Source organism: Cherax quadricarinatus, chromosome 40 (genome assembly GCF_038502225.1).
Source record: "Cherax quadricarinatus isolate ZL_2023a chromosome 40, ASM3850222v1, whole genome shotgun sequence".
Lineage (NCBI taxonomy): Eukaryota > Metazoa > Arthropoda > Malacostraca > Decapoda > Parastacidae > Cherax > Cherax quadricarinatus.
In genome coordinates, this window is record NC_091331.1 from 16,928,998 (window position 1) to 16,950,040 (window position 21,043).

At 37.5% G+C, this 21,043-nt stretch overlaps 1 protein-coding gene across 7 annotated transcripts in view; it reads left to right on the plus strand.

The window, feature by feature from the left end:
- Window positions 1-21,043, plus strand: part of Nipped-A (Transcription-associated protein Nipped-A) — a 362,660-nt gene that overhangs the window by 256,090 nt on the left and 85,527 nt on the right. For all 7 annotated transcript variants that reach the window (XM_070092733.1, XM_070092739.1, XM_070092738.1 and 4 more), the window contains exons 28-30: window positions 4,488-4,720; window positions 15,521-15,695; window positions 16,168-16,399. In XM_070092733.1, coding sequence (XP_069948834.1) covers window positions 4,488-4,720; window positions 15,521-15,695; window positions 16,168-16,399 — 640 coding nt within the window. The remainder of the gene's footprint in view (window positions 1-4,487; window positions 4,721-15,520; window positions 15,696-16,167; window positions 16,400-21,043) is intronic.

Genomic DNA, 21,043 nt, shown 5'->3' on the forward strand with positions numbered 1-21,043 from the left:
TTAATTGATAGAACAAATGGAGTTTTCGAGAAATAGCTATGAGGTTGGTCGACTGGAACAATGGAATTGGCTGAAAATAGGGCTCAAAGTGGGCAATATCACCGATGCGTATATATCGCCTAGACCACCAACTTCCCGATGGTATCATTACCATCAGGAAAAGATTTTATGTCATTTCATGAGGGTTTTTTTTTTGTGTGTGTGAAAATTCTTTGACACTGAGAGCAAGTTTGTGAGCAGGGGTCTCGACAGTGATAGGGTTAAGTGAGGAGAGGCTATAGAAGATATATATTTTTGAATTTTGTGTGAAATTGGCAAAATTACTGATTTCTAATCACTTTATTGGTTAGTTGAAATAGGTAAATGGGCAGTTTCTTGTGCTCAGTCAATAGAATAGAAGGAATACTAGTTATATAGGTATGAGTTTGGTCAACTGGAACAACAGAATTGATTGAAGATAGGACTTAATGTGGACAAAATCGTTGGTGTGTAAATATCACTGAAACTGCTAACTTGCAAGAGCGTACGTTGGTACCCTGACTTACGATTGCCGAACTTACGAGATTTCTGAGTTATGTGCCGTTGCTCGGTCAATTTTTTGCTTTGAATTGCAAGCCAAATCTGAATTACGAGCGAGCTTCTGAAACGCTGCCACTAGTTGGCACAGTGAACGCCACAACAGTGTGCATAGTTACCTTGCCGTGGAAGCATCTCTCTTGTGTTGTGCTTGCATTTTGTGCAGTTATTTTGCCAAATTTCTTTTTTCTAACCATGGGTCCTAAGAAAGTAAGTGCAAAGGACAGTGCTGAGAAGAAGAGGATGCTGTCCAGTGAATTAAAGCATGAAATCATAGAAAAACACCAGTGTGGTGTGCATGTAGTCGACTTGGCAAGGCAGTACAAGCGAGAAGGCATGAGGCATTTATGCTGATATATTCACCCAAAACATAGGCCGGTCTCTTGGCTCGGAGAAAAAAAATCTGAGAAAATCGCTTTTGTTTCAGTGTTTTCCTTATGAAACTAGTGGTCTAGTGCAGTTAGCCTCACAAACTCTTTCTCTTATAATAAGACCTCAAGAATGGGAAGATATGGTCAGAGCGATAATTATTTTTACCTTGGGAGTGGCCACCACCACTCGTCACATAATGACATACATTGGACCCTCAATAACGGCATTAATCCATTCCAGAGAGCTTGCCGTTAGTCGAATTTGCTCTTGGTCGAATTAATTTTCCCCATAAGAAATAATGGAAATGGAATTAATCCGTTCCTGACACCCCAAAGTCTGAAATTTTTTTTTTTTTTCATGAAATATACATTTCCTGAAACGAAAATGAATGGGACATACAAAATAAACAGTAATTAAATGCCACTTACCTTTTTTGTGGAGTTGTTGATGAGTGATGTGCCAGCAGCAGGGGAGATTCAGGATTGTCTATTGCTTGGAAGGAGAATCCCCTTCCATAAAGACTTCAGGTACCAAGTCCTTTGGTGGGGTTACCTCCCTTCTTGGTTATTTAATGCCACAAGGACCAGCTTGAGAGTCACTGGACCCCTGTCGCACAAAATAACTGTCCAGAGAGCTCTGTTTCTCACGTGCCCTTAGGATTTCCCTAAAATGGGACACAAGAGTGTCATTGTACATGTTGCCAATGCGGCTTGCAACTTATGTGACAAGATAAAATTCAACAATAAATGCTTGCACCTTTGTAAACATTGAACACATTTCCCTAATCCTTGACGAAGTCATCTTCCTCCGTCTCTCTTCCTCGTGCTCTGAATAACATTCCTGAGATGTGATCTGTTGCTGTTGCACCTGAAGCTCTTGCAGGTCTGCAGTGGTTAGTTCTTCCTCGCCGTTCTGCACCAACTCTTCCACATCCTCGTCACAAACCTCCAACCCCAAGGACTTCCTCAATGACACAATAGCTTCCGCTACTGGCATAGCCTCCTGAGGGTTAGCCCCAAACCCTTCAAAATCCCTCTGTTATACACATTCTGGCCACAGTTTCCTCCAAGCAGAGTTCAAGGTCCTCTTAGTCACTCCCTCCCAAGCCTTACCTATAAGGTTTACACAGCTGAGGATATTGAAGTGATCTTTCCAAAACTCTCTTAGGGTCAACTGAGTGTCTGAGGTCACTTCAAAGCACTTTTGAAGCACTGCTTTTGTGTAGAGTTTTTGAAGTTTGAAATGACCTGCTGGTCCATGGGCTGGAGGAGAGGAGTTGTATTAGGAGGCAAAAACTTCACCTTAACGAAACCAAACTCCCCTGCAAATTCCTCTTGCAAGTCGTGAGGATGAGCAGGAGCATTGTCCATTACCAGGAGGCACTTGAGTGACAATTTCTTTTCCTGGAGGTAATTTTTCACAGTGGGACCAAACACACCATAAAACCAGTCCAAGAAAAATTCCCTAGTGACCCATGCCTTACTGTTTGATCTCCACAGGATACACAAATTACCCTTGATGATATTGTTTTTCTTGAACACTCTGGGAGTATCAGAGTGATACACCAATAAAGGCTTCACTTTGCAATCACCACTAGCATTACTACACAACATTAATGTCAGCCTGTCTTTCATAGGCTTATGTCCTGGGAGTGCCTTTTCCTCCTGAATATTGTAGGTCTTGTTTGGCATTTTCTTCCAAAATCAGCCTGTTTTGTCACAATTAAACACTAGTTCAGGTTTTAAGTTTTCAGTCTCCGTGTATTCCTTAAAGTCCTTCACATATTTTTCAGCTGCATTTTTGTCTGAACTGGCTGCCTCACCATGCCTTACCACACTGTGTATGCTGCTATGAATCTTAAATCTCTCAAACCAGCCTTTGCTGGCCTTAAATTCATCAGCAGCAGCACTATTTTGAGGCATTTTCTTAATGAGATCATCATGCCTTGCCTTTTCGCAAATTGTAGACTGAGAAACACTATCACCTGATAATTGTTTTTCATTTATCCATACCAATAACAGTCTCTCTACCTCTTCAATTATTTGCGGTCTCCGTTTTGAAGACATACTTGAACCTTTCGCAACAGCAGCTTCCTTGATTGCCTCACTGTTTGCCAAGATAGTACTGATGGTTGAATGTGGTATGTTGTATTGCCTTTCCAACTCAGCCATGTGGACTTCACTCTCTTATTTTTCAATGATCTCCTTCATTTCTATTGTAATTCTCACCCTTTTTAACACAGGCTTGACACTAGAAGCTTTCTTGGGCCCATGGTGGCTTATTTAGCAGTTACAAGCACTAACAACAGTGGAATAATCCAAAATATATGGGAGGCACACATGGAAACCGACCGCAACACCTTGTAAACAATGGCACACTGAGTTGTGGAGTTGCTGGGCTGCCCGCTCAAGCCGCACTCCGAGCACATGGACATGTTCCGGACGAACGTTGTTGGTAGAGTTTTTTGCTGTTGGTTAAGACATTTTTTTACGGCAAAAAGCATCGTTAGACGAAATTGCCATTACTTAATGCCGCTGTTAGTTGAGGGTCCACTGTATTTTATTCATTCTAGAGTATATATCATGTTCTTATGTTATTTATATTGTTTATTATGTCACATTAGATCAATTGTGATAGATAAATAAGCCATAGAGTTGATACTGGCGTTATGTTGAAGTATTTTCTCCTGCTTCCCGAGCACCAGGAATTTCGCTGGAACAGATTAATGGCATTTCATTTAGTTTCAGTGAGGAAAATTGATTTGATATACGAGCAAATTGAGTTACGAGCTGGGTCACAGAATGAATTAAACTCGTAAGTCAAGGTACCATTCTAATTTCCTAAGTTTTCCATCAAATTTCATATTTCTTATTTCATTACCTTTGGAAAAAGATTATCATTTATTTTTTTTTTTTAATCAGGGGTTCTGACCCTGAAAGGATTAATAGTGAAGGGTTTGTAACCTTCTTGTGCTATAGTTAGATTAGTGTGTGAAAATGGTTATTAGGATCCTAATGGGCCATGATGGATGGTTGTAAATTGTCTTGTGCTGATGAGTGATCAGCTGATGCGCTTGTAAGAACGTAAGAATTGATAAGCACTGCAATAGGCTTACAGGCCCATGCTAGTCAGGGCCTTCTCAGATCCAGCCTTTCTCACTTATATTTTTTTTTTTAACACCAGCTGTCTCCCAATGAGGTAGGGTAACCTAAAAAAGAAGAATCACTTTCTTTAAAGTTTGTCTTTATATTTTTAGTAATTTTTACAGGTGAAGGGGTTACTAGCCCCTTGCTCCTGGCATTTAAAGTTGCCTCTTATGACACACATGACTGACAGAGGACATATTCTTCTCACTTCCCTATGGAGAATCTCTATTATTTTATCTAAATAATCATAAGGATCTCCGGGAGATCCTTAAATTTTCAATTAGGTGAATCACTTCAAATTCAGTGTTCACATTAATAAATAAATAAATAAATAAATAAATTTGATGTGTATTGTTACAAGGTTTTATGTATCTTTTTTTTTTTTTTTCATAGTAGATCCAGCTGCTGTGGCTTCCCAGAAAACCCAGCAGCAGAATCAACAGCAACAGCAGTCACAAACACAGCAGTCACAACAACAACCACAGCAAAGTGGTCAGCAACAGGGAACTGAAACAGCTGGCTCGATAAAAGCAACAGAGCCTATGTGGCGATGTTCCCGCATCATGCACATGCAAAAGGAGCTACATCCTACTGTCCTGGCATCTCTGGAAGGAATTGTAGATCAGGTAATTTGTGTTTATTCATATAAGAGTTTATATACATGAAATACCATATTTTCAACTCTTCACTTCATATTTTAGTGTTAGTTGTACTGTATATTTTATCAGCAGAAAATGTCAAGTAATACAAAAAGATTATGCAGTGCTGTATATTCTTTTATACTTTTTTATTACTTAAGTATTTTACAATACATGTTGTCTTTATTTTTTTCATTCCATTATGATGTTAGGATAAAAATTTCTTCATTATACATTATTACAGTTAGCTTATCCCAGACACCCTCACCCAGCCTTGCACATAAGAGCTATGAAGGATGTTCTTAGGAACTTCTCAACACTCTGGAGGCAAGATTATGTGGCATACAAAATTCTCATTATGAAAGAGGGTAGATAAAAATTGGCTACTGGGTGAAGTTGATTCATTGAATGAGAGCGCTATTAAAAAACAAGAAGTATTTTTAAAACATAAGGGTAGCAAAAGTGAAATACACTAGAAAGGGACAATCCTTGGCACTGGAGCTTGACCTCAACAAAATTAGCTAGGTTAGTGCTTGATTGGTGAAACTTGACCCCTTAAAAAAAATTTAAAAAACGTGGAGAATGTTGAAAAATTCATAGAGGAGAGATAGAAGCAACTTCTTGCATATTGATAAAAAAAAAAAAAAAGGTCAGTGGTACCAGATAAGATAGTGCTATGTGTGCTCATAGAATGTTCAGAAAAATTAAGCTGTTCACCCCAGAATTTTAATTGCAAACAGGAAAACTGAGAAAAAAAAAATGGAGTAACCAGTCACATACTGACAGTACTGAAAAAAAAAATTAGAGAAAAGTGGATGAAATAGTTGGAGAGCAAAAACTTGATAGCTAGCAAACACTTCAGTTTTCTTTTGACAAATTTCTGTACAGTATATCACATTACTAATTCCAGAAATCTTTCATTTTCCTAGATTGTTCATACATTACCAAGTTCTGCCTATAATTTTAAATCAAATATTTAAAAAAGAATTAATCTTGTAGGTTGGTTGACCAACCACCCAGGGGGGTACTACCGTCCTGCCAAGTGAGTGTGAAACGAAAGCCTGTAATTGCTTTACATGATGGTAGGATTGCTGGTGTCTTTTGTCTGTCTCGTAAATATGCAAGATTACAGGTACGTCTTGCTACTTCTACTTACACTTAGGTCACACTACACATATATGTACATGTTTATTTATACACACTCATCTGAGTTTTCTTTGATTTTATCTTAATAGTTCTTGGTCTCATTACTTTTCCTATTATATCCATGGGGAAGTGGAATAAGAATTTTTCGTCCGTAAGCCATGCGTGTTGTAAAAGTCAACTAAAATGCCGGGAACAATGGGCTAGTAACCCCTTTTCCTGTAATAATTAATAAAAAGAATAAGAAGAAGAAAATTGTCAAAGTGGGAAGTCTGAATGTGCGTGGGATGTTGTGCAAATGATAAGAAAGAGATGATTGTGGATGTTATGAGTAAGAAGAAGCTGGATGTCCTGGCTTTAAGTGAAACAAAGCTGAAGGGGGTGAGAGAGTTTCAGTGAGAGAGGAATAAATGGGATTAGGTCAGGGGTTTCAAATAGAGTTAGTGCTAAATTAGGAGTAGCAATAATGTTGAAGGATAAGTTATGGCAGGAAAAGAGGGACTATAAATGTATTAATTCAAGGATTATGCAGAGTAAAATAAAGGTTGGATGTGAAAATTGGGTTATAGTAAGCATATATGCACCTGGAGATGAGAGAAGTGTAGAGGAGAGAGAGAGATTTTAGGAAATGTTGAATGTATGCATGGGGAGTTTTGAACCAAGTGTGAGAGTAATGGTGGTTGGGGATTTCAATGCTATAGTGGGCAAAAATGTTGTGGAGGGAGTAGTAGGTAAATTTAGGGTGCCAGGGGTAAATGAAAATGGGGAACCTTTAATTGAGCTATGTGTGGAAAGAGGTTTGGTAATAAGTAATACATATTTTATGAAGAAGAGGATAAATAAATATACAAGGTATGATATAGCACGTAATGAAAATAGTTTGTTAGATTATGTATTGGTGGATAAAATGTTGATGGGTAGGCTCCAGGATGTACATGTTTATAAAGGGGCAACTGATATCGGATTATTATTTAGTTGTAGCTAAAGTTAGAGTAAGAGGTAGATGGGAAAAGAGGAAAATGACAACAACAAGCAAGAGGGAAGTAAAAGTGTATAAACTAAGGGAGGAGGAAGTTAGGGTGAGATATAAGCAACTATTGGCAGAAAGGTGGGCTGGTGCAAGTATGAGTAGTGAGGGGGGGGTTGAAGAGGGTTGGAATAGTTTTAAAAATGCAGTATTAGAATGTGGGGCAGAAGTTTGTGGTTACAGGAGGGTGGGTGCAGGAGGAAAGAGGAGTGATTGGTGGAATGATGAAGTAAAGGGTGTGATAAAAAAGTTAGCTTATGAGACGTTTTTACAAAGCAGAAGTGTTATAAGAAGAGTAGAGTATATGGAGAGTAAAAGAAAGGTAAAGAGAGTGGTGAGAGAGTGCAAAAGGAGAGGAGATGATAGAGTGGGTAAGCAGTCAAGAAATTTTAATGAAAATAAGAAAAATTTTTGGAGTGAATTATAACAAGTTAAGAAAACCTAGAGAACAAATGGATTTGTCAGTTAAAAACAGAGTAGGGGAGTTAGTAGATGGGGAGATGGAGGTTTTGGGTAGATGGCGAGAATATTTTGAGGAACTTTTAAATGTCGACGAAGAAAGGGAAGCGGTAATTTCATGCACTGGCCAGGGAGATATATCATCTTTTAGGAGTGAAGAACAGGATGTGAGTGTGGGGGGAGGTGCGTGAGGCATTACGTAGAATGAAAGGGGGTAAAGCAGCTGGAACTGATGGGATCATGACAGAAATGTTAAAAGCAGGGGGGATATAGTGTTGGAGTGGTTGGTATTTTTGTTTAATAAATGTATGAAAGAGGGGAAGGTACCTAGGGATTGGCGGAGAGCATGTATAGTCCCTTTATATAAAGGGAAGGGGGACAAAAGAGATTGTAAAAATTATAGAGGAATAAGTTTACTGAGTATACCAGGAAAAGTGTACAGTAGGGTTATAATTGAAAGAATTAGAGGTAAGACAGAATGTAAGATTGCGGATGAGCAAGGAAGTTTCAGAGTGGGTATGGGATGTGTACATCAAGTGTTTACATTGAAGCATATATGTGAACAGTATTTAGATAAAGGTAGGAAAGTTTTTATTGCATTTATGGATTTAGAAAAGGCATATGATAGTGGATAGGGGAGCAATGTGGCAGATGTTGCAAGTATATGGAATAGGCGGTAAGTTACTAAATGCTGTAAAGAGTTTTTATGAGGATAGTGAGGCTCGGGTTAGGGTGTGTAGAAGAGAGGGAGACTACTTCCTGGTAAAAGTAGGTCTTAGACAGGGATGTGTAATGTCACCATGGTTGTTTAATATATTTATAGATAGGGTTGTAAATGCTAGGGTGTTTGGGAGAGGGGTGGGATTAAATTATGGGGAATGAAATACAAAATGGGAATTGACACAGTTGCTTTTTGCTGATGATGCTGTGCTTATGGGAGATTCTGAAGAAAAATTGCAAATGTTGGCGGACGAGTTTGGAAGTGTGTGTAAAAGTAGAAAGTTGAAAGTGAACATAGAAAAGAGTAAGGTGATGAGGGTATCAAATGATTTGGATAAAGAAAAATTGGATATCAAATAGGGGAGGAGGAGTATGGAAAAAGTGAATGTTTTCAGATACTTGGGAGTTGACATGTCGGCAGATGGATTTATGAAGGATGAGGTTAATCATAGAATTGATGAGGGAAAAAAGGTGAGTGCTGCATTGCGGTATATGTGGAGACAAAAAACGTTATCTATGGAGGCAAAGAAGGGAATGTATGAAAGTATAGTAGTACCAACACACTTATATGGATGTGAAGCTTTGGTTGTGAATGCAGCAGCGAGGAGGCGGTTGGAGACAGTGGAGATGTCCTGTCTAAGGGCAATGTGTGGTGTAAATTCGGAGTGTGGAAATTAGGAGAAGGTGTGGAGTTAATAAAAGTATTAGTCAGAGGGCTGAAGAGGGGTTGTTGAGGTGGTTTGGACATTTAGAGAAAATGGATCAAAGTAGAATGACATGGAGAGCATTTAAATCTGTAGAGGAAGGAAGGCGGGGTAGGGGTCGTTCTCGAAAAGGTTGGAAGGAAGTGGTAAGGGAGGTTTTGTGGGCGGGGGGCTTGGACTTCCAGCAGGCATGCATGTGCGTGTTCGATAGGAGTGAATGGAGGCGAATGGTATTTGGGACCTGACGATCTGTTGGAGTGTGAGCAGGGTAATATTTAGTGAAGGGATTCAGGGAAACCGGTTATTTTTATATAGCCAGACTTGAGTCCTGGAAATGGGAAGTACAATGCCTGTGCTCTAAAGGATGGGTTTTGGAAAATTAGCAGTTTGGAGAGAGATGTTGTGTCTCTTTATACGTACATGTATATGCTTCTAAACTGTTATGTTCTGAGCACCTCTGCAAAAACATTGATTATGTGTGAGTGAGGTGAAAGTGTTGAATGATGATGAAAGTATCTTCTTTTTGGGGATTTTTTCTTTTTGGGTCACCCTGCCTCTGTGGGAGACGGCCGACTTGTTAAAAAAAAAAAAAAGAAATTAGCACAACTTAAAACTATTGTGTTTCATTTATTAGAATAAACTTTTAAAGTAACAAGAAAGAATCTTACTCTACTCAAATTCTTTGTTCCTTCTTGCTTATTGCTATAGAAATGTGGAGATAGTTTAATGCTGCTTTACTTATTCACAAATATGCTGGAAAATTCTCTGGTGTCAGCTCACTCAGATAAGCTGTAAATGGTAAATTTGAGCCTAGATATGAGAGAATGGGTCGATGCACTAAGTGTGCATCACATGAAACAAATCCTGCAGCATATAGTACATAATGAGAGAAAAAAACTGTGACCTTGTATTTGGTTTAAAACAACTTTGCGGTGTATTTTCATATGGTTTTTATGGGTGTATTCTTAGTTTCTTTTTTCAAAGTTTATTTTCTATAAAGATTACAATGTTGAATTTACAGAATTTGGTTGTTGTGTGGTTTACATGTAGTTAAATAATGATTACAGAGTGTACCACTAGAACGCCTAGCATGGCTAGGCATTTCGGGCAGACTTAGTTTAATTCTTTATTTTAAAATATTACAAATTATGAGGTAAGTTGGTATTTTGGCTAAGTGACTAAATACTAGTTTGTGAGTTTAGCAATGTGAATGCTTTTGTTTTGGCACAGTACATAGTTTCAGTATTGGAGTATCATAGGATTCATTATTTTAAGATTGAGATTAATATTTCTGTTTATGGTCAAATGGGTGAGTGAGTGTAAGTGTGAACCACCAGGTGGTATTCGTGTAGTTAGTTGATGGGGTTTATCAGGGAGATAAGATGTTTTCTAATGGTAGTTTTGAAGGTGATGAATGTGTCTGCAGTTCTAGAGTTCTCAGGTAGGGTGTTCCAGATTTTAGGGCCTTTGACATACATTGAATTTTTGTAAAGGTTTAGTCGGACATGGGGAATGTCGTAGAGATGTTTGTGTCTGGTGTTATGCCTGTGGGTTCTGTCACAACTATCAAAAAAGCATTTTAGGTCAAGGTTGATATTGGAGTTTAAGGTCCTGTAGATGTAGATTGCACAGTAGTAAGTGTGGATGTACTGAACAGGGAGTAAGTTTAGATCTTTGAAGAGTGGGGGGGGGGGGGGTTGCCAGGGATGGGATTTAGTGATTATTCTTACTGCAGCTTTTTGTTGGGTTATTATTGGCTTTAGGTGTGTTGCTGCAGTTGATCCCCAAGCACAAATAGCATAGGTGAGGTATGGATAAATAAGTGAGTGGTATAGTGTGAGAAGGGCATTTTGCGGCACGTAGTATCGTATCTTGGAGAGGATCCCAACTGTTTTGGATACTTTTTTGGTTATGTGTTGGATATGGGTGCTGAAATTCAGGTTGTTGTCAAGGTATAGGCCTAGGAATTTGCCCTCATTATGTCTGGTAATTAGAGTGTTGTCGATCTTAATGTTAATTTGTGCATCTCCTGCTCTGCTACCAAACATAATATAGTAGGTTTTGTCAGTGTTAAGCGTAAGTTTATTGGCTGTCATCCAAGTCGATATTTTGATCAGCTCCTCGTTAACAATGGTGTTGAGGGTGGCAAGATTAGGGTGAGAGATGATATAAGTCGTGTCGTCAGCAAAGAGAATGGGTTTCAGGTGTTGGGATACGTTTGGAAGATCATTGATGTATTTGAGGAAGAGCAGGGGACCAAGGACATTTCCCTGCGGAACTCCAGTATCAAGTGGCCGTGTTGTTGATGCTGTGTCTTTAATGGTAACATACTGATACCTATTAGTAAGGTAAGATTTGAAATAAGCAAGCGCATGGCCTCTTATACCGTAATGGTCAAGTTTGTGGAGTAGGATGTTGTGGTCTACTGTGTCAAAAGCTTTTCTTAGGTCAATAAAAATTCCTAGTGGATATTCCTTATTTTCCAATGCTGTGTAAAGCAGATCTAGCATTTTTATGATTGCATCATTAGTGCTTTTATTTTTCCTAAATCCAAATTGGCAGGGGTTGAGTATGTTTTGTGCTGTTATAAATGAATATAGTCTCCTGTGCACGAGTTTCTCTAAGATTTTGGATAGCAATGGTAAGTTTGATATTGGCCTATAGTTGTTTAAGTCTGTAGGGTCACCACCTTTATGTATTGGTGTAACCCTTGCCATCTTGAGTAGTTTCGGGAAGGTGCTAGTTTCTAGTGACTTGTTAAAAAGTAATGAAATAGCATGCGAAAGGACATGGGCCGCTCGCTTGTACAGTAATGGTGGGACATTAGACAGATTCCTTGAGTTGTTTTTAAGTGACTTTATAATCTCGGTGACTTCCGAGGGTTCAGTTGGTGCAAGATAGAAGGAATTTGGGAAATTCCCATCTAGGTAGTCCCTGGCATGGGCATTAGTATGTGGGATTTTATTGGCGAGATTAGATCCTATGGTTGAGAAGAAGTTGTTTATCTTGTTAGCTGTGTCAGTGGGATGTAGTGGTGTTTCATTAGGTTTAGTTAGGACAATATTCTTGTTTGTGGGTCCCTAGAATCTGAGAGAGTGTTTTCCAGGTCTTTTTGTATCTCCTCTAGTGTCTGTGAATCTACTGGAGTAGTATAGTTGTTTGGCTTTCTTTATTACTTTGGTGAGAACTGATGAATAGTGTTTAAGAATACCTTTGTGTATTAAGCCCTGTCTATATTGCTTTTCATATTGGTGTTTCTTGTCAATGGATTTCAGAATGGTGCTGGTTAGTCATGGGCAACCAAGCCGTTTGTTTGTGATCTGTTTCGTTTTTATAGGACAACGTTTGTTGTATAGTCTAAGTAATTTGTTAAGAAAAATGTCTGTCCAGTCATCAATACCATTGGCCTTGGAGAATTCTGTAGGCCAGTCAACAATCTCTAGGTTAGTTGTGAACTTCCTTATTGAGGCCTCGTCATGGAGTCTAAATGAGACTTTGTTGTATTCAAGTGGTGGTTTATTAATGTTTGTCAGGAGGAAGGTAGGGTAGTGGTCTGTAGTGCTATCTGTGATTATCCCTGATTTAAGGGGGGCTAGTATATTGGTCCATATGTGGTCTATTATGGTTGCACTTGTCTCAGTGAGCCTGGTTAGTTTAGTTATTGTTGGTATGAGAAGTGTCTTGTTCATATTGTTGATGAAATCAGTTACCGGCTGATCATCTAGTAAGCCAAGGTTGATGTTGAAGTCTCCAGCTAAGAGAAGGTGGTGCTTATTCATTTGTCTGTTTGTTATTAGTGACTTTAATTTCTCACTGAAATTTGGGATGTTTGTGTGAGGTATCCGGTAAATGGCACCGATTGTTATAGGTGTCTTAAGGTTTTTTACAGTAAAATTTGCAAAAATGTATTCCCCATATTCATCACTAAAGCAAGTGGTGCTAATACAAGATAATTGGTTAGAGTAATAGATTGCAATACCACCCCCAACTTGGTTTGGTCTGCAGTTGTGAATTGCTGTGTATCCTGGTAGAGGGTAGATATCTATTGTGTCCTGCTTAAGCCAGGTCTCATTAAGAATAATGCAGGAGAAGGGTGTCTTTAGTGATTCAAGGAGTGCCAGGAGGTCATCATAGTGTTTGCTTAAGGACCTGATGTAGTTAAGTACTGATAGGCTTTTAGCATTGTTTAGGATAGTGCTGGCTTGTGATGCTGTGTAATAAAGGCAGTTACTTTCCAATAGGTTTTGATTGGGTGTCAGATTATGGAGGTTTAGATCAGGGTCAACGTGATCAATCATCTTCTAGGTTTAAATTATGGTTATTTATATCCTGAGTTATGTGTTGAGTTCTAGTACTGATATCTGTAGTGGTGGGAAGCTTGGATAAGTATATAGCTAGAGTATTTTGGTCATATAGAGTATAGTCACTACTACACATAATGAAGTTGATGTTGTCTATGTGTTGTGCTGGAATGAACTAAAGTACAACTAGGTTTTTTTTTTTTTTATTATCACACTGGCCGATTCCCACCAAGGCAGGGTGGCCCGAAAAAGAAAAACTTTCACCATCATTCACTCCATCACTGTCTTGCCAGAAGGGTGCTTTACACTACAGTTTTTAAACTGCAACATTAACACCCATCCTTCAGAGTGCAGGCACTGTACTTCCCATCTCCAGGACTCAAGTCCGGCCTGCCGGTTTCCCTGAACCCCTTCATAAATGTTACTTTGCTCACACTCCAACAGCACGTCAAGTATTAAAAACCATTTGTCTCCATTCACTCCTATCAAACACGCTCACGCACGCCTGCTGGAAGTCCAAGCCCCTCGCACACAAAACCTCCTTTACCCCCTCCCTCCAACCTTTCCTAGGCCGACCCCTACCCCGCCTTCCTTCCACTACAGACTGATACACTCTTGAAGTTATTCTGTTTCACTCCATTCTCTCCACATGTCCGAACCACCTCAACAACCCCTCCTCAGCCCTCTGGACAACTAGGTATAAACTAGTAATATAAAAATACAAATTTGAAATAGAACAAGACTCTCACTTGTAATTGCACTAAGGTCTAATGTAATGACTTTTGTGGAGTCTATGTTTTGAGCTAGAATGAGCTATAGTACAACTAGACTTAATATAATAATATAAAAATACAAATTAAAAATAGCACCAGTCTCTCACTAGTAATTGCAATATGGTCTAATATAATGAATTTGGTATTGACTATAGTACAACTGAGTTTAATCTAATAATATAAAAAAGGCACAAGACTCTCAATTGTAATTGCACTAAGGTGTTATATAAGTTGTTTACAAGAATTAGAGTATATCTAGATTTAAATTGACAAGATAAAATATACAAGTTAAGGTAGCAAAAGAATAAAAAAAGTAGAAAAAAAAAAAAGATATGTGAGGTAGTTGGTCTCGTTTGATAGAATGGAAGATATATTACAGAAATAGACAAGATTTTGATGGGTTTTAGGACTGAAAATAGCTTGAAATTGAGCTCAAAATAGCAAAAATGTTTGTTTTTTTTATCATGTTCGAGAGTAAACAAATCACATCACATGTGCAGTACACGTCAACTGGTGGGTCTAATGAGCGTTCACAAATATGCTGATATTATTTATACAATTATTACAATATTGCATAACAGTAACTCTTATGTTTTTTGTGTGAATAAAAAATCAGAATGGAGTAAATGTGTAAAGCCTGGAAATGCAACTAATGAATGAAGGAAATGTCATATTACTACCAGGAATGCCTGCTTTGTTTATTCTGGACCATATTTTGAAATTGGCATATATTGAAATTTGTGTGAAATTGGCCAAATTACCAATTTCTGATCACTTTATTTGTTAGTTGAAATTGATGGTTGGGTGATTTCTTGTGCTCATTTGATAAAATGTAATTTGGTCTGATGGAACAGTGTAATTGACTGAAAATAGAACTCAAAGTGGGCAAAATCACCAGTGCGTAAATATTGCTGAGCCAGCAAAATTCACATGAGCGTAATTTCGTCAACTTTTTATCAAATTTTTTACTTTTTATTTTATTACCTTCAGAAAAGGATTCTCTACCATTTCACAAGAAAAAATAAGAAAAAATTCTTTTGAAAGTTCTTGGACCCTGTGGGGAATTTTCAGATTGGGAGTCTGGACCCTCAAGGGTTTAAAAAAAAAAATTCAGGAAAGTAACCCACAGATGGCTCCAACTTCATGCTGTTCCCTATTTGTATGTCTCATAACAATAAAAATGCTTTCAAATGAGCTGATGTAGGTAACAGCTCTTAGCTTGTCAATAAAGTTAGGAATCCTTAACCTGTAAATAGCTTGTCAATAAAGCTAGGGATCCTTACCTTGCCTGTGTAAAAAAAAAAAAAATTGCTCGTGGGTCAACTATAAATAATGAAATTATTGTGGATACATAGATTGGAAATTATTAAAGGATTTTTCTTGTCACTTTTCAGTCTAATGTTATCCAAATTTGTTAATTGTCAGACAGAATTGTGTAGCGTTTTAAAGATTTATTGTTGCTTCTTATTGAGATTTTTCTTGTCTATTATAGTACAAGGAGCTCTTTAATTATTTGTCATTTCTTCAGTGTTCATACTATAGATGTACACCTTCAAAAAATATCTAGAATTGGTACCTGTTATTGATCATTGCTTAACTTTTCAAAAAAAATTTAAAATTATCATTAGCTTACATAATTGCAACCATATTTGTTATTCTAGATGGTGTGCTTCCGAGAGTATTGGGATGAGGTAGTGCTGCGGCAACTACGCCAAGCTCTTGCAAAATGCTATGCTGTAGCATTTGAAAACTCAGGAGCGGTGTCAGAGGCAAACATAACACCACATACACTTTCATTTGTTAAAAAACTTGTCTCAACTTTTGGCATTGGCATTGGTAAGTGTGATAAATTAGACACATGTGCAATACTTGGGTATCTATATTATGGAAATGGTTTACTACAGTGGTTTCATTAGTCCAGTACAAAGAAGAATGGTGAAGATCAGGCTGAGGGACTGCTTACCTCAGACTCCCTCTGATCTTCACCATTCTTCTTTGTATTGGACTGATGAAGCCACTGTGTGGTGAAACTTTTCCACAATCAACTTGTCAGTTCTTTAAACCATTTATCTATATTGGTAAGTGTATTGACATGAAATTTTGAAATAAATTGTAACATTATGCTAGTTGAGATTTATAGTACTCTACTAAATAGAAAAGATGAGTCAGTAAGCTTGTAATCTGTTTATCTAATGTGAACAAAATTTTGAATTGGCTTAAGTATAAAATAATAAATTTCATGATTAATACTGTACATAAAATGCTTGATTCAGCATTTAATATTGGATTCTGATTTTGTTGATTACAGAAAATATCAGCAGTTCTGTAAGTGGTGGAGGACAGTACGCAAGTGCTGCTTCTGAATCCCTAGCCAGGCGTGCCCAGGCAACAGTTCAGGACCCTGTATTCCACAAGATGAAGGGACAGTTCACAACAGATTTTGATTTCTCACAGCTAGGAGCTATGAAGTTACATAACCTTATTCACAAGCTCAAGAAATGGATCAAGATTTTGGAAGCAAGAGTAAAGCTGTTGCCTAAGTAAGTAATGCACAGTATTGAGATTTTATATACAGTATTTATATATCTTTCTCTGTCTACCTAGTCCATTTCTCTCTGAAATATAAACAGAGCTACATTAAAATTATATATTACACAAGGCAACTAGATAAAGTTCAACATAATTCATTCAATAATAAAGCAAAGACAGTGATTATGTATGAGTGATGGTGAAAATGTTGAATGAAGATGAAATTTTTTCTTTCTTTTTGGGCTTTTCTTTATTTTTGGGTTACACTGCCTCGGTGGGAAGCAGCCAACATGTTAAAAATAAAAAGTAAAGCTTTATAGTGAGTGAAGCTTTCTTTTAATATGTTAGATAAAAAGGTGTGTTCTCTGGGACATAAGAATAAAAATATCACAATACCATGTCTGGAGCAATATACAAAAAACCTGCACTTAGAAGAAACTTATGATAACACTTCGGTCTGTCTTGGACTGAAACATCAGCATAAGTTTTGTCACCTAATTGCAGGTAATTTTTGAAGTGTCAACTGGACATGTAGTGCTAACTAATTGTACCTTTATACCTAAGAATATAATTTCAATAAATTTTCCTAAATCTAGCTTGCTTATTAGCATTGATTTTATTCAGCAGGAAAACTTATTCTTACTGCAGCCAGATAGATGCTAACATGCAACCTGTAATTTTAGTACAGTGGCACCTCGATATTCATGTCCCTATATTCGTACTACTCAATATTTGCCCAACTTTTTCAAGAAAAAATTGACTTGGCATTTGGACGTTGCCTCAATATTTGACCTAAACAAAACGGTCCATCTGGACGAAGCTCGATGAAACAAAGTATCACGTGCTCGGTCTCTCGTCACCCTTCATTTGTTAATAAGTATCATTCGTACAAGCATCTTATTATTATTTTGTGGTGTTTTTAAAATATTTTCATTGAAAATAAGTACTCATGGCTCCAAGAAAAGAGTAGTGATCTAAACAAGCCTAAAAGGAAAGCAGTGAGGACAGGTAAAGTGAAAAAAGAACTCATTGTGAAGTGGGAAAGTGGAACTCATGTATCAGACTTGGCCATTCAGTATGGTATGGCAAAATCCACCATATCATCCATATTGAAAAATAAAAAGGCAATAAAAGGGACTGATATGGCAAAAAGAGTGAAAATTCTTTCTGTAAAAAGGCCACAGATAATTGAAGAAATGGAAAAACTCTTGTTAGTGTGGATTAATGAAAACCAATTGGCCGGTGACAGTGTTTCTGAAAGTGATGAATTTAAGGCAAGTAGGGGCTGGTTTGATAAATTTATAAAGAGGAGTGGGATTCATAGTGTAAGGCATGGGGAGGCTGCCAGTGCTAATAGAGATGATGCTGAAAAGTTTGTTAAGGAATTTAAAACCTATGTAGACATTGAGGGATTTATTCCTCAACAAGTTTTTAATTATGATGAATCTGGCCTCTTTTGAAAAAGAATGTCTAAGAGAACCTACATCACACAAGAAGAAAAATCATTACCAGGACACAAGCCCATGAAAGACAAGCAAAGACACTTCTTGTGTGGTAATGCTAGTGGGAACTGGAAAATTAAACCATTGCTAGTCTACCACTCTGAAAATCCAAGGGTGTTTAAGAAAAACAGTGTGATAAAAAGTAAACTCAGTGTAATGTGGAGGGCTAATGGTAAAGCCTGGGTAACAAGGCAGTTCACCAAATGGATACGTGAAGTGTTTGCCCCCTAAGTGTGAAGTACTACCTAATGGAAAAAAATTACCATTAAGGGCACTTCTGGTAAGACAATGTTCCTGCTCACCCTCCAGGCTTGGAGGAAAATTTAGTGGATGAATACAGCTTCGTTAAAGTGAAGTTCTTGCCCCCTAACACCACTCCTCTTATGCAGCCCATGAACCAGCAGATAATTTCCAGTTTTAGAAAGCCCTACCCAAAAGCACTGTTTCACCCTTTCGGGGTTGGTTCTATAATATTATGGCTTTGAAGCCAGGGTCGGTCCCATAATACTATGCCAAAATTCTAGCGGCTTCTAATCTTGCTGGAGAAAGCTGGTAGGCCAACATGTGAAAGAATGGGTCTGTGTGGTTGGTGTACACAGTATAAAAAAAATCCTTCAGCATGGAGTGCATGAGAAAAAAAAACTGCGACTTTGTTTTTGGTTTATATGGTTGTATTCTCAGTTTCTTGGTCTCAATAGAATGGAATATATATTACAGAAATAGAGATGATTTTGAATGGTTTACAGACTAAAAGTACAGTGGACCCTCGTTTTTCGTAATTAATTCGTTCCAGAGAGTGTGACTATTATTGAAATTGACGATTTGCGAATCCATTTTCCCCCTAAGAAATAATGTAAATCCAATTAATTATTCCAGACACCCAGAAGTATCAAAAAAAAAATTTTTTTACCTTAGATTTACGTGCACAAAAGAATGAACATTCAACATGACAGTTACCTTTATTGAAGGCTGTTGTTGATGACTGGAAGACAGGGAGGAGGAGAGAAGGAAGAGAGGTTATTGTTTGGAAGGGGAATCCCCCTCCATAAGGACTCTAGGACACTTCAGGGGTCACTTCCCTAGCTTAATATAGATTTACATGCAGAAAAGAATGCCAAATAAATGTAAAGCACTAATAAAATGTATAAATGAACATTTAACATCACACTTACCTTTATTGAAGACCCTTGTTGGTGTATGGCAGACAGGGCAGAGGGAGGGAGGCAAGTTTATTGTTGGAGAATATGACACTAATATCAATTCTACGGCTTATTTATCTATCACAATTCAACTAATATGACATAATAAACAATATTAAATAACATAGAAACATGGAATATACTCGAGAATGAATAAAATAAGTCATTATGTATGTCACGAGAGGTGTTGTGTTGTTGTTGGGTGTGTAAGGGCCACTGAGAGCATAAGCCGTCCATAATGGTGGTGTGTTGTGAATAAGAAATTTTTTTAAAGAACTTCAGAATGTGGCCTGTTACCATTTATTTCTTATGCAACAAGATTTTTGGATCCGAGTTATTTAAAGGTATTTTAGAGTCTAGGGGAAATAATTTCAACTAGGAAACTCCATAGAATAATATTCAAATTTATTAAAGTATTTAAATACAATACTTTATCTTCTCTTTGTAGTTAATGTAACTTAATACTTTGTACAATAAATTTACCATATACATTTAGTTCAAAATCATGGAAATGTCACATTAATAAGGAAGTTTAATTATTCTTCCTGTAATTAAGTCTTCATTAACATTTACGTCTTTGTCTTAACAAGACTGTAAACTCAAAATACAAAAGGTACAAGATTTAACAAGACCTTTGAATCTGGCCATAAAGTATCTCTATGGATTACTGAACTGACCAAGAATATAAATATCAAAAGAATCTTTCAGAGCAATGAGGAACAGAGTCAGCTCTAGAGTCCAATTCTCAAAACCATTCAAACTGTACACCGTAAGAGCCAGTATACGATCAGTTGTCAGGGCTAGAGCCAGGAGCAGACTGACTACTTGCCAGTCTGTTGACGCGTCGTCAGGTTGGATCAGCTGACCCAAACGTCAGCCAGCCGGACGTAAACAATTGAACAATTCACCGGATGGTTCCGAGACTAAAACTCTATATACACAAGAAATCCTACCTAACAATAATAATAAAATAACAGTGATAATAACAAAATAGTGATAATACCATGGTATTTTTCATATATTAACAGATAATAATATAACGCCAAAAGTCTCTATTTTAGCTATAAACGGGGACTTTCGCGCTATAATATTGTATGATGAACATATTCTCTTACAATAGTTAAATAACACAGGATGACCAATTTCGAAGATATAACCCCCCCCCCTACGACAATAGGTCGCAGTAGGGGGTTTGCAAGTGTCCTTGGTAATATCTCCTTTATAGTAAGCATCCTCTTGGTAAATAAGGCATGTAGTACGACGAAAGAATGGAGAAGAAAGAACTCGATCAGCATGGTTATTTCCCAGGGGATGAGCTTTTGGAACAATGGCCGGAAGAACTATCTGGAGTGGCTTCCATCACAATTCGAGAATAGGAGTCTCGGACATGACTGTCAGGGTCATCCATGTGGACTTAATACTTCGTCCCATCAACGAAACGGCTTTCATAGTTATACTGTCAATATAAAAGAAAATCATTAATAAAAATATATAATATATATATAAATTAGGCTCTAAGAGTACTCATTTCTTAACTTTACATTTGAAGGTATACATTTTTTTTTTTTTTTTTCAGGGGCGAGAAAGGGCATCAGCAATTATGTTAAGGGATCCACTTAAGTGTTGAATACTAATCAGATAAGGTTGGATTCTCAGAGCCCACCTGAGGATCCGGGTATTCTTCGACTTCATAGAATTAATATAAATTAAAGGGTTGTGATCAGAAAATACCATAATTTTATGGGGGGAGGTTCCCAGATAAACGTCAAAATGTTCCAAAGATATTACTAGGGCAAGAGCTTCTTTCTCTACAGTGGCGTAATTCTTTTGGTGACGTTCCAACTTTGAAGAAAAATAAGATATAGGATGCAAAATATCAGTAGAGGGGGATTTCTGAAGTAACACCGCCCCCACAGCATAACCGCTGGCATCGATGTGTAAATAGAAGGGTTGA